General features: G+C 51.8%; 2 protein-coding genes across 15 annotated transcripts in view; one reads left to right on the top strand and one right to left on the bottom strand.

Annotated features, from left to right (window-relative positions):
- Positions 1–3,338, bottom strand: part of Lrrc74b (leucine rich repeat containing 74B) — a 19,153-nt gene extending 15,815 nt beyond the window's left edge. For 2 of the 7 annotated variants that reach the window (NM_001432550.1, NM_001432551.1), the window contains 4 exon segments: positions 759–965; positions 1,779–1,911; positions 2,265–2,407; positions 3,130–3,338. In NM_001432550.1, coding sequence (NP_001419479.1) covers positions 759–965; positions 1,779–1,911; positions 2,265–2,407; positions 3,130–3,265 — 619 coding nt within the window. In that variant the 5' untranslated portion in view covers positions 3,266–3,338. 7 annotated transcript variants of the gene reach the window in all.
- On the top strand, positions 808–14,024 carry P2rx6 (purinergic receptor P2X 6). Of its 8 annotated transcripts, none has more exons than XM_087575463.1 (14): positions 808–901; positions 1,511–1,882; positions 2,261–2,372; positions 4,741–4,891; positions 7,079–7,150; positions 9,528–9,603; positions 9,784–9,877; positions 9,949–10,029; positions 10,109–10,250; positions 10,336–10,445; positions 12,388–12,481; positions 12,563–12,628; positions 12,772–12,849; positions 12,961–14,024. In XM_087575463.1, the coding sequence occupies exons 4-14, from the start codon at positions 4,781–4,783 to the stop codon at positions 12,994–12,996; spliced, it is 960 nt and encodes a 319-aa protein (XP_087431589.1). In that variant the 5' UTR covers positions 808–901; positions 1,511–1,882; positions 2,261–2,372; positions 4,741–4,780; the 3' UTR covers positions 12,997–14,024.

Raw genomic sequence — 14,024 nt, 5'->3', positions numbered from 1 at the left:
AGACATGAGTGACATAGGTGAGTATTTATATTATTAGCAAAGCGTCCATCCCATGCAGAGGCTCTCGGGAGACAATGACTAGATAAGTAGCCTTCCTATGTCTTCCCTAGCTAGCACTTAGCTCCTCCCACACACGGAGAACAAGTACCTTGCCACTGAGATATACTACAAGCCCTTTGGCAAAAGCACTTGGGGTGAGACGTCCCTCCATACCTTCTGCCATGATCAATAGGCATATAGTTATAGTCTCTCCTTCCTTTGCAAAGCATTGCCTGGTCATTCTCCCTTAGACCACCAGCCCAACCACATGGATGTCTACCAATCTAGGAAACGGGCCTTCATGATCAGAGTTTATCAGCTTCATGATCTTGCCATGGCTGGCTCCTTTCTACCCAAGGCATAGATTTTCTGCTTAAACATCTGCCCTCTATAGCAGGTGGGTCCGTTTTTTTCTACAACCATACATTGTTTCTCGAGGAGGGTCACTAGTTACTGAGAAGGGCCTTGTTCGTGTATGTGTCTTGAAATCAGGAACTTTGTTTTGTTCATAGACAGAGCCCCACAGCAGAGGGCAGTGAGATATGCCTGGAATTAATTGAATTCCGTGGCTGGAGTGGAAGAACAGCCAAAGGAGGTATGGTGAGCAGAAGCCAGCACATAGATCTTCTCAGGCAGAAGCTGGGTGTGGTCCTGCCCATTCTCCTTCCCTGCCACCAGGGGGCGATAAGCACTCATGATCCATTACTGCCCAGACTTACCTGCCAGGTCATTGAGCTGATTATAGCTGAGGTCTAGAGATTTCAGGCCAGTGTGACGCAGCAGAAGAGCAGCGAGGTGCTGGGCTGCCTTTTCCTCCAGCCTGTTCCCTTGCAGCTGCATCTTCTGAACAGTTGGGTTTAAGGTGAGGGCAGTGCAGATGGCCTGGAGCCCTGCAGCTCCAATCTGATTCTCTGACAGGTCCACATCTGAGGGCAGTAGCACTGCCTGGTCAGTGGGACCCACAGCCAGGCGCCACAACCCTCTCACACTTCCCTACATCTCACAAACCTCTAGGCCTGAGGGGAAGGAGGGGCTTTGCAATCTGACTTATCTGGGGGTAGCATGGTGACAGCTTTGCCACTCATTGGCTGGATCACCTGTGGGTCTACGGTCCTCCCACCCTGTGATTGTCTGTGAAGAATGCTGTGGTAGCAGGTCAGCTACTCTGCGATGGTTGGTGCCTTGTAACGGCATAACCTCCCTGTCTATCCTATTGCTAAGGACTGGAGGCGTAAGCACAGACGTGCACTGGGGTTCACTTCTGTCGTTTCCTTTGATGTTTGCCACAGCCCCGAGAACAAAGCAGTGCTGCCCTGATCACTTTACAAGCCGCAAACAGGCTCAGTACGATTGCAATGCCTGCCTGGGTCAGCTTGTGCTTGGCTGGCAGAGCTAGAAGCAGCCTCACCCAGCCCCCGCCTTGCCCTTCCAGTTCTCCCTTGTGCAGCTCCCGTTCCTCTGTGCTCTTCAGCCCTGCGCTCAGGCACTGGTGGTCTACCACAGGCAAGGATGGGGAGAGGACAGGGAGAGCAATGGAGCCAGTCAGGCAAAGAGCGGCTCAGCATCGGCTAACCGCCCAGCAAGTCAGACTCAGCCCACGCTTCCCCTTCTGTGATGAGGACCATCCTCATCTCCTAGCAACACCACAAGAAAGAAGGCCTGGTGAGGGAGCCGCTTCCCTTGGAAAGAGGGGCTCCAAGCTTGCCTGCTTCTCAGACTCAGAACTCAGCACTGCCTACCAGAGATAACGCTGTTCTTACGAAGGACGTCAGCCAGAGCCTCTGCTCCAGCACCACCGAGCTCATTGTCCCGGAGATCCAGGCGCTTGATGTAGAGATTAGAGGTCAGTGTGGAAGCCAAAGCCCGGATCCCCTGGAAGAGAGCAGGGAGGTGAGGAGCAGAGGAACACAGAGGCCTGAGGTGCCTGGTCCTTCCCTGGACTGAGATACAGCTGGCCATACTTTCAGTTTAAATCCCCAGGGCTCCCTCCTCCTCCAGGGAACATCGGCTTCCCCCACTAAGTACCACCCAATCTCACTTCCTGGAGCCTTCCTACAGTTTGCCCTCATCTCTGTCACAGCCACCACCCTGTCTCACAGGCACAGGTCATGGGACTTGTGTGGCGCAGACAGCTATAAGTGTCTGAGATAGAATCAAGAACAAGATGGCCACTATCTCCAACAGCCTTCCTGCCAAGTGTGATTCCAGTGTCCCTCAACAGATACCTGGGGCCCCAGGCCACGGTGCTGAAGATTCAGTTCGGAGGCGCTCCCTTGGCGCAGAAGACGAGAAACGGGCACAACACTATTGGCCCGGCAAGACTCCAGATAGAGGTCAGCCATGACCCGTTCTCCAAGCCCATGGGTGCCTAGCAGTAGATGGGAGGCAAGGAACTAATCACTGGCCTAGCCTGGACCCTTTCCTGCCCCTGCTCTTTCTTCCCGCGCTGTTGGCTACTATGCCCATTTTCCAGATGAGAACCTCCAGGCTGAAAGTAAATCAAGTCTTTTCTCAAAGCCACCAAGCTAGTCAGAGCCAAAGGGAGCATTTTCCTAATGCTGAAATGTTTGCTGGCCTCACCCTACTGTGTCCAGGTATCACAGATCACCTCCCCAGGCACGCACACACGCACGCACGCATGCACATCACCAAAGATGGCCTCCAGCTTGCTAGTTAAGGATAGCCTTGAACTCAAGGCTTCAACCATGCTAGGCAAGCACTCTACAAACTAAGTTATATTCTCAGCCCACAGGTCACAATGTCTATATAGACACCTTGGGAACAGTGGGTTGGAAACAATTCTAAATCCAGTATATCCATTAGCTAAGATTTTTCCTATAGGTTGAACACCCAGCCCTGAACGCCTCCAGTTTGGGACACAACGGCCTGTCTGGGTGTTTCATTTACAGGTTTTCCATAAAACAGTTCTAAATGTTGGGCCTCCTCCTTCCTCCAGGAGGGTAAGGACTTGAGGGTTATAATCCTCTGATCCTGGGGAATGCGTCCCAACAGAAAGGTTCCTCCCACCACCTTTGCAGGAAGATCCTCAAGTGAGTTCAATCAGGACCCCAATGTGGGAGGATGAGGCACCTTCTGTTTCCAGAGCAGAGTGTGAATTTGCAGTCCAGGACTTCTTGGCCTCCAGGGTCTCCGCCTGAGGCCCAGTGGCCGCAGCTTCTCCCTCTTGATCTTCATTCTTCTGAACCTCCTTGCAGGGACCCTTCATGTTTACTCTCACTACCCAGTCAGGGACGCAGACGAGAGCACAGAGCTCACTGCCTGGAACTCTTCCCAGGGATGTGGGCGGTCCTCTGGCCTCCTTGACCAATCGAATCTGATCTACGGACAACAGGTGGTCTCTGGGGCCAGTAACAGTGCCCCCTCCAACCCTGCGGTCGTCCGGGAAACCCGGTCTTGTTTGCAGATGAACCACAACCTTGGCATGCTCTTTCCCAGGGCTGACTACTACAGATACCGCTGCCATGCACCGCCGTGGGGTGGGGGGGAGGACCTTTCGCAGACTTTTCCAGCTTGACCCCAGAACTTGTGTTTTAGTTACAGCGCTTGGACCAGGAAGCGGCTCTAGGGAAGACCTGTAGCCTAGCAAATAGCTTTTCTCCGGGGCCACAGCTAAGCGATCACTGCCTGAGGGTCTCAGCTTTCTCTCAAGATCTGGTGGTTGCTATGCTGCTGCGCCAGCAGGGATATCTCAAACCCAACTTGTACTCTTCGGAATCTGCAAGTTTGGGTTTAGATAACCTCTTCTCTGGGCTTCTGTTACCCTGTATCGACTGCCCACCCTATAAGAAAGCAGAGGGAGGGTAAGGACAGGTCTATTCCTCTATATTTGCATAGGGTACAACCCAGGGACTGTGGACAGGAGTGGGGGTGGGGGGGCAGGCTACATCAGCTGGGGTTTGGGACTGAGGCAGGAGCCAGATCCTACTGAATTCGAGATGTCCCTTTAACGACACTGGCCTGAATCCCATGCACGTCCAGTACAGCCGTGGCTGAAGTTGCCTGCTGACTCATGCAGTTGCAGCCAGCGGGAACTGGGAGCATGGCTTCTGCAGTCGCAGCAGCACTAGTGAGCTGGGGGTTTCTGGATTACAAGACAGAGAAATATGTGATGACCAGGAACTGCTGGGTGGGCATCTCCCAGAGGCTGCTGCAGCTCGGAGTGGTAGTCTACGTGATTGGGTAAGAACAGCTCCCGGCCAGGTTGCAGAACCTTGCTGGCTGAGGGCTAAAAGTTGGCTTTTTAGAACCCCAGCTGGTGGGAAAGTGGGAAGGGGAGTGAGAAGCAGTCAGGAAGGATTTTAATCCATTCAGAGGACAGCAGAAGGAGCCATGCACCCACATAAGGGGCTTTGTCTCCAGCTTCATCTCAGGTTTTGTGCATGCCTGCAATTCTTCTGTCCTGAGGTACCCTGATGTGAAAGGAGGCTGTGATTCTCTGAGCAACACAGCACTAAGTCTCTCAGAGAGACCACCAGCTGGATGTCTGAAAAGTCTTTGAGGAGGGAGCTGGGTTTGCTGAGCATGTGAAGGTATCATAGACAGTCCATGGGAGACCTCCACCAGCCCAGCAAGATGCGCAGCTAGACAGAGGGTGGAGGCCCTCCATGCTGGTCAGGGAGCCTTGTGTGTGGGCACAGCTAATCTTCATCTGACATTACACTAGCCATCATCTCTCCCTAGGTGGGCCCTCTTGGCCAAAAAAGGCTACCAGGAATGGGACATGGACCCCCAGATTTCTGTCATCACCAAACTCAAGGGGGTTTCTGTAACCCAGGTTAAGGAACTGGAGAAACGGCTGTGGGATGTGGCTGACTTCGTGAGGCCATCACAGGTAGGTCCCCAGCGCTGCAGGAGGTCAGAGTCCTTCAGCCACCAGCAACGGCTGCACAGCGGCTGTGCAGGACAGACGACAGACATAGGAGGCCAGAGGGTGGTTGAAGGGCCGGGGAAGGGGCCTCTCAGAAGGGTCCTGAGTCAATCTGAGAAAACAGCTTTCAGGGATGTATAGCTTCCCAAGTCTAGAAGCCAGGGCCTGTGGAACTTCCTTTAAAAGGAAGGTTAGAGATGCAGCTCAATGGCAGAGGGCTTGCATGGCGTGCATAGCTTCCTAGCTCCAGTGCTAGTACCACAAAACAAACACACACACACACACACACACACACACACACAAATACCACCTACCCACCCCACCCACCACACACACAGATATCTGAGAAGGAATGAAGTATCTTAGGCTCGTGATTTATGCTTGGAAGTGAAGAGTGGGGGATGGGAACTCAGGGTTTGAGCTTTCTGAAGTCCCCTTGTTATCATTTAGGGATCTTGGGTCAAGTTCATTTTTTCCATCAATGGAAGAATTAAAAGTCAGAGGCTAGAGTCTGCTGCTCTTGCAGAAAATACAGATTCTATTCCTGGAAGCCACATGGTAGCTCACAGCTTTCTGTCATTCCTGTTCCAGGGGATTCTATGCTGTCTTCTGGCCTCTGAGGGACTCAGGCACACACACGCACACACACTAAGTAATTAAATAAAACTGCTGAGCCGGATGGTGGTGGCACACGCCTGTAATCCCAGCACTCAAGAGGCAGATGCAAGTAGAGGTCTGAGTTTCAAGGCCAGCCTGATCTACTCAGCAGGTTCCAGGAGAGCCAAGGCTACACCAAGAAACCCTGTCTCGGAACAAAACAAAGCCAAAAAAAAAAAAAAAAATCTGCTCAAAATTAGAATGGAAAGGCAAGAAATAAGTCACAGCCACAGCAAATACATGTCTTATTAAAAGTGAGAGTGCACACATCCCACACACAGAGACAGACTTCCCACCAGAGGGAAGGGGATTCAGAAACAAAAATCCATTCTCCCTTGGAGGGCTGCCGGTTTTATATATCTGTGGTGGGATAGGATGGGTGCCTCTGTCCCTGAGGTCCAGAGGTTCAGGCAAGCTGAGACATGTTCAGGACCAGCCTTGAACATAAGCGTCTGGGAGTGGTCCGTCCTGTGGTTTATGCACCGTCCCTTTCCCTGTCTTTGCCAGTCACAGCGCAACCTGACTCCTTTCACCCACGTGTGCCTCTCCCTCTCCCTCTCCCTCTCCCTCTCCCTCTCCCTTTCCCTCTCCCTCAGGACATCTTCTCTCCTCCCCTACCTAGATGATTTAGCCCCAGTTACCAGCTGTTATGTGACATTTCCTGAGGAGACATAAACAAATGTCTATATACTCCAGATAGGGCACCGACAATGAACCAATTCCATTCCAAATTAATTCTGTGAACCAGTGACTAATTGTGGCACCTGCAGGCATAAGTGAGGGAGCCTTAGTGACTCAGGCAGCTGCATCAGCTGTTGGTTCCAGGTGGCAGTGCTTTCTGAGGGAGCGTGCTTGCTCATGCTCTCTCTCTCTCTCTCTCTCTCTCTCTCTCTCTCTCTCTCTCTCTCATACACACACACACACACACATATATACAAAGTCAGACAGACACAAACATATACACACACAGAGACAGACAGACACACACACACATACATATACACACAGAGAGACAGACAGACACACACACACATACATATACACACAGAGAGACAGAGAGACAGACAGACAGACAGACAGACAGACAGACACACACACACACACACACACACACCAGTGCTGTTCCACCTGTAGTCAACAGGCTTTCTCTGTCCCCACTTTGAGATGAGTGCATGAGAATTTGAAATGAAACTTATATGGGAGATACGGATAGAGGCGTAACACTCTCTGGGCTCAGGAGAGGTCGTAAACCTAGCCAGCTTCACCTGCCTCACTGGACTCCACTTTCTGCAGGACAAAGTTGGTAACTAGATGGGGTCAAGAACTATTCCCGCAAAATCCAGGCTACCCAGGCTGGGCTCTACCTCAGAGACAGCCTAGCATGTCTGGGATCCTGAGTTTCATTTTCAGCCCTGAGAGCAACAAAAAGCAAACAAATCAGGCTGTCGGTGTCTAGCCCTTCCGCCGAGGCCAACCTCCAGCCTTGTCTTCTAGGGAGAGAATGTGTTCTTCCTGGTAACCAACTTCCTTGTGACACCAGCTCAAGTCCAGGGCAGATGCCCAGAGGTAAGTTGTCCAGAGCCCTGAACACACCCCTATTTCTCTCATCAGCCCTGTCCCCTTTCTCCTTCCCACACCGCTCAGAGCTCAGTCCCAGCTTGGCATGTTTTCTAGAAGCCATTTCATTGAATTGTTACATCTGCTGTCCACCAGGAATACCGTAGTTCCCATTAAACAGGCGATTAGGGCTCCACACGTTCAGGCACTTGTCCCAGGGTACCCCAAGTATGGCTTACAGGCCCAGTATCTAAGGATACCCCTTGGGGTCTCCAACCTTCACAACACCAGGCCTCTGAGTGGGACAGTTTCGTTGAAATGTCCAGTGTCTTCTCCATGCTGGCCCCGTCTCTGCACACACTCACCTGAGCACTGATGGCAGCTGGAAGGTCACCTCTCCTCTTGCCAGCTTTTATTAGTGTATGCAGAGCCGATGTCATCTGGGGGACAAGCTAGCACATTCTGCTTTTGCCTTCAGGTAAACTATGACCTCTGGGTGTTTTTCAGCCCAAATGTGAGCCTTCTCCCCCGTTCTCAGCTTTTCATGCAGTCATGGGAGCACCCACACACCTGCTCCCAATCTCACCTTTCCTCTCGTCTGGGAATATTCCAGACAGTCTTTCAAAGAGCACATCAGCTCTCACCAACCAAGGCTTCTGTGTGAACAGTTAGGATCCATCCTGTATATGGGCACCACATTCAAGGCCAACCTCTGCTCAGCTGGAATCCAGGTATTGGGTACCATTACAGTTTCAGGGGCTGTCACATGTCCCATGGCTGACACCTATTCACAAAGGAGGTGACATGTGTGCACAAAGGATGGCTTTCCCTCAGGAAACCTAGGTACTCTTCCCACCTCTAGAAGCTTAGAAGACATCGATTCCAGGTTCAGTATGTAGACAGCTCTAAAATGTCACCAAACCTACATATCAACTTCTTAGAAGGCACGTGGTCCTTTCCCTTTCCCCATCTGAGCCTCTTGGTTCTTCTTGTGAACTTCCAGTAACTGGGCAGTTGCTCACCAGACCTGATGACCAGGTTTCCTGAGAAAACCAGAGTTCCTGCCCGATCTTGGAAGATTAGTGACCTGGTTCCTGCAAACACATGTTCAATAATCCCATGTCATATTCATCTGCAAACTTTTCTTGGCACCCCCTTCTTCCTTGCCAGGCATCTAGGCTAGGCCCTGTGCTGTGCTAGCAGAACTCCAACCCCCTATACCTCAAGTTTCAGTTACTGTCCAGCCAAGGCTGCAGGCTCTGAGATAGTCACACAAGGCAGGGGCCACAGTGGGGAGACTCGGGGAAGTGCATGGACTAAATCTTAAAGGAGCTTGTGATATGGATCAGTGTGGCTGCAACAGGGTGCCAACACGAGCCTCATGGGCAGAGGCCCAGGCTGTTTAAGGGGATGAGGAGGTGTCTCGGGATACATTCCTGCTGCTCAGTGTGGCTGGAGCACAGATCTGGGCTAGGTTACGGAAAGGACAGCCCAAGATCTCATGGAGTCCTGCTAAGAAGCTGGACGAGGTGTGTGAGCAGAAGGTAGCCAGCATGAGGGCATGGAAGACCTTCAGCCTCTCATCTTCCCGGCTGCTGGAGAGGCGCCCACTTCTCTTCACAGAGTCTGAGAGGAGTCTGAAGGATTTGGAGACATAGACACAGGTTGGGACAGCATAACAGAGAAGGTGACTGTCCTCTGACCTTGGCAATGGGTCATAGCCCATCCTTCACAAAAGTCCTAAGTCTCCTTCCGGCTTTTCAATCCCTCAGCCATTCTTGTTTCCATGGTATTGTGGTCCTCTCTGAGTTCTCCATGGACTGAACCCCCTTAAGGGTCCTGAAGCTCAAGGCTGCCTTTCTCTCCTAGGTCAGGGACCCCCCCAGGAAGCTCACCAAGATTTCCCTTTGTAGTGCTCCCCCATGACTCTTTGGTGTTATGTAAACACAATGTCCATGTTTGGCAGAAAAGACTGGCTTTGCGGGGAGGGGACTTTCTACCCTGTATCGGTCCCTATGGCCTTAGGCCTAACCTTTGATAGCTACACTTACCACATACTAAGTGTCACCAGTTTGTCTTTCTGTGGTTCTTATCACCCCACCCCTGCTCTGTTATCCCAGAAGAGCTGGACCTCAGTGACCTATCAGGGACAGAACCGTCAGGAGGGCAGTGCCCTGCTCTGAGCGTACAGCCCTGTGCTACCATCTCACCATGTTGCTGACGGCTCTTCCCTCCCAGGTTTTAGTTTGCACCTTCTCAATGCTTCCAGACCCAGGCTGCCTGGGAGGAAGCTGGGGCTCTTGTCTTTGTAGCCTGTGAAGCTGAGTCACAAAGAAGAGACTCCATCCGTGCTGTTGGTGATGAAAGTCTCTCTTGCCTACCTCAGCATCCTTCTGTTCCTCTGGCTAACTGCTGGGCTGATGAGGACTGTCCTGAAGGGGAGATGGGGACATACAGCCACGGTAACTAACTGTGGGCTTGGGCCTTTCGTGCCTCTGCTGGGAAGAGGAGGGAATTCTGGGGTTCCCCGAATGCAGGCCCTGCTGAACTTGTCCATGCATTCTGCCAACAAGCCCATACACCATGACCTCCTCAGGACCTGAGGAGATCTGAGGGCTTGGAGCTCACTTTGTGTTTTCAAGGCATAAAGACTGGTCAGTGTGTGGCGTTCAACGGAACCCACAGGACCTGTGAGATCTGGAGCTGGTGCCCAGTGGAGAGTAGTGCTGTGCCCAGGTAAGTCTCTCTCTCCCAGGGCAGGGTCCCAGGATAAGCAAAATCATGCCAGGATTACTCTTTATCTTCAGGAAACCCCTGCTAGCTCAGGCCAAGAACTTCACGCTCTTCATCAAAAATACTGTAACCTTCAACAAGTTCAACTTCTCCAGGTAGCATGGGCAGGTCTTGGCTGAGCCCAGATCCTTCATGCCCCCTGAGTCATCTGATCAATATCAATGTCCTTTCCAGAACCAATGCCTTAGATACCTGGGACAACACCTATTTCAAGTACTGTCTCTACGATTCACTCTCCAGTCCGTACTGCCCAGTGTTCCGCATCGGGGACCTTGTGGCTATGACTGGAGGGGACTTTGAGGACCTTGCATTGCTGGTAAGTCATTTGGGGCAGAGTCCTAAAGCTCAGGGGCAGGGCTCTCAGGCCCAGATACCAGTGGAACAGGATGTGTTGTGTGCAGGGTGGTGCTGTGGGCATCAACATCCACTGGGATTGCAACCTGGACACGAAAGGCTCTGACTGCTCTCCCCAGTACTCCTTCCAGCTGCAGGAGAGGGGGTACAATTTCAGGTATGGCCCTTACTGCTGTATTGGCTGCTGTTCCTGGTCTAGTCCCCCACCCCCATCCCTATTTCCCTGTGACCACCAGAACAGAGCATACCCGGATCAGACTCAGTGTCTCTGCTGTGTGCACAAGCATCCTGGGCTGTTTCCAGTCCACAAGTTCCACCTCCCTTCCCTCACTTGCCTGCTCCTCACCTGCAGATCGTCTCAGAGCCTCCCCCAGACAACCCTGTTTCCCTAGAACCAAAGACACTTTTCATTTTTAATTTCCCTATGGGACTTTATCTAAAAAATTTCCTAAAAAATTTTGTGGAAAAGTTCAGATGAGTAAAACAAATATTCGTGTACTTCTGACCTGGTTTCTTCATTGCTATGAAGGGACATAATGACCATGGCAACTCTTATAAAGGAAACATTTCACTGGGGCTGGTTTACAGGTTCAAAGACTTAGCCTATTATCATCATGGAAGGAAGCATGGTGGAGTGCAGGCAGACGTGGTGCTGGAGAAGGAACTGAGTGCTACATCTTGATCTGTGGGCAGCAGGAGACTGTGTCCACACTGGGCATAGCTTGAGCACAGGAGAAGCCCCACTTCCACAGTGCATCCAATAAGGCCACACCTACTCCAGCAAGGCCACACCTCCTAATAAATAGTGCTAGCCCTTATGGACCAAGCATTCACACACAAGAATCTATGGGGCCATTCCTATTCAAATCACCACATCTGGTTTGCTAGGGTTGCCTTTTCTTTCCTTGACAACACTAGGAATTGGACCTGGGGCCTCAGAACTATTTAAGAGGAAATATTAGATAGTGGGTGTCACCCTTCCCAATACTGTCAAGGAATTTTCTACCACCGTCCCATTGTCACAGACAACTCTGGGCATTGGGTAGGTGGTCATAGAACATGCTGGTGATCCCCAATCCCACCCCTCAGGAGGCAGAGAAGGGAAGGTTAGGAGCTCAGAGTCATCCTTAGCTTTGTAGTCAGTCTGAGACAACCTGGTAAAGAAGGGAGGAAGAGGGAGGGGAAGAAGGAGGAAGGAAGAGAAGAAGGGAAGGAGGGGAGGACAGAGGTGGGAGAAGAAAGAAGGAAGTAGGAAAAGGCTATAGGTAGATTAAACCTAACATTTTATATTTCCCCCACTGTGTTGTTAGTGTTCCTCAATTTTTTTATTTTCTGATCCCAGAGGTGCCCAGAGATCTTTAATTACAAACATTGTCATATCTTTTAGTTTCCCAAGAGAGGGGGCTGGAGAGATGGCTCAGCGGTTAAGAGCACCGACTGCTCTTCCAGAGGTTCATGAGTTCAATTCCCAGCAACCACGTGGTGGCTCACAATCATCTGTAATGGGATCTGATGCCCTCTTCTAGTGTGTCTGAAGACAGTGACAGAGTGACAGTTTCCCAAGAGAATCTTGGGCTCCTCCTGCCATGTAATATCATTTTATCACACATAGTAGCAGGTGTGCACAGGTGGCCATAGGTCTAATGGCTATGACTCACTGTGCTTGGCTCCACACCTGGTACAACCTTCTACAGGAGGCGTCTCTGTTGGCTCCTCTCTGCTGGATACCTGTTCTAAACACGCACATCGCTTTCTTCCCCACTTCTGTACTATCCTTGCCTGAGTCCTGCCAGCCCTCATGGCTATCCTACCTTTCTTCTCCCAGACCTGTGCCACCAGGATCTATCCCAGCATGCTTCATGCCAGTCTCCGACCCTCAGAAGCCCCCCCTCCAGTCAGGCCCTGCCCTCAGAAGCTCCCCCTCCAGTCAGGCCCTGCCCTCAGAAGCTCCCCCTCCAGTCAGGCCCTGCTCAGGTTCTGGTTTGCTTTCACTGTTCTTAAAACTATTGGAGCCTTAGGACTTAGGACCAGGTAGAGTCAGTGGATAAGCTAGTCTGGAATGCATCATGCAAGCACAGGAGTCTTCTCTGCCTCTCCAGGACAGCTAATTACTGGTGGGCAGCCTCAGGCGTGGAGTCCCGGAGCCTGCTCAAACTCTATGGGATCCGCTTTGACATTCTTGTCACTGGGCAGGTAAAGTTCAGAGCAGGGGGAGGATTTGTGAAGGTTTGGGAGGACAACCACAGCCTGAGAGGTTCACCACAGGTCTCTCAGGCAGGAAAGTTTGCACTCATCCCTACGGCCATCACAGTGGGCACAGGAGCAGCTTGGCTGGGCATGGTAAGTTCCCTTTGGCTGCAGTGACCACCGGCCAGGGCCTGCTGGCACCCACTGGATCTGCATATTAATTCCTGGGTGGGGGCTTGCCCGATGGAGGGAGGAGGTTGAGAACTCTGGGACATGGTAGGTCCTGCCTCTTCCAGGTCACCTTCCTCTGTGATCTGCTGCTACTGTACGTGGATAGAGAGGCCGGTTTCTACTGGAGGACCAAGTATGAAGAGGTGAGTTGTGGGCCTGCTTGTGTCCCAGAGCTGAAGTCACTCTGCCTGAACACTGAGTTCTGCCATACTTTGGGGGTTACTCTGTTGATTCCTAATCTGTTGTTTTTGTAGGCAAGAGCCCCAAAGGCAACTACCAACAGTGCATAGACAGAGCCGGCTTTCTCACCTGCTAACCCTGCTGCCCAGGTGTCTCAGGAGTGGTTTGCACCTGCCCCACGTCTGCTGATGCCGGGATCCAAGCATTCATGCACCAGTGGCCTGTCTGGATGGTGTCAGCCTATCCATTCCTGAGGCATACACCCTCTCCCTGCTAGTTAAAGTTAGGGCTTGGGAACATCGAGGACAAAGCCCCACAGGACTGGAGAGGGGGTTGGGGTAATTCCACCAGACTCTGCATGCAAACTCCCTCCTAGGTTCACCCAGAGAGAGAGAGAGAGAGAGAGAGAGAGAGAGAGAGAGAGAGAGAGAGAGAGAGAGCGCAATGCGGTTGAATGAATGGTGGCTGGTATCCTTGGAACTCTCTTTATGTCTGCTGGGGCACTCTGCCATCTAGTTCAAGGCCCCTGGTCCTGGCTACCAGGTTTCTCGGGAGCCTAAGGAATGAGAGAAGCTGCATGTCTAGGATTTCCTGTTATCAAATCAGTCCTGGCAACCTCAACCTATTCTGAAGCACCTGCCTGCCAGAGGCCCTGACTCTGGCCCCAGTCAGAGTGCCATAGTTTTGAGGTATGGTCTCATGAAGGGCACTGGGGTTCCTTAGGACTGGCTGGTTCTGTAACTATCCTTCCTTGATTCTTCCCTTAGTAAGACTTTCCCCATGAACCATAGAAAGAAGGGCAAGGACAGGCTACATAAACTTTCCTGGTCCAAGTGTGGGGTGGTGTAGAAAGTGCATCCCGGGAAGTGAAGAGGCAGTTTGGCTGTGGATGTGCAGTCACGGAGGGAATACCAAGGCTAGGGTGAAAGCAACAGTCACAGCTGGGACCTCCAGGCTTCCACGGCCTCCAAAACCCTTTAGAATTCCTGGTGCCACTCAGCCCTCAAGGCTGTAGCCTGAAAAGGGCTAGAGTGCAGAGGCGGGGGTCCCGGAGGTGGCTCACATGGACACAGTAGTTCTGGGGGTAGGGGAACCAAAGAACCTGATATTCCTGCTGAAGTAAAGCTTGCCAAAGCAA

This window comes from Rattus norvegicus, chromosome 11 (assembly GCF_021556685.1).
Source record: "Rattus norvegicus strain SHRSP/BbbUtx chromosome 11, alternate assembly SHRSP_T2T, whole genome shotgun sequence".
In the NCBI taxonomy this organism is placed as follows: Eukaryota; Metazoa; Chordata; class Mammalia; order Rodentia; family Muridae; genus Rattus; species Rattus norvegicus.
The sequence above is the reverse complement of the archived record's forward strand: the minus strand, read 5'-3'. Positions and strand labels throughout refer to the sequence as shown.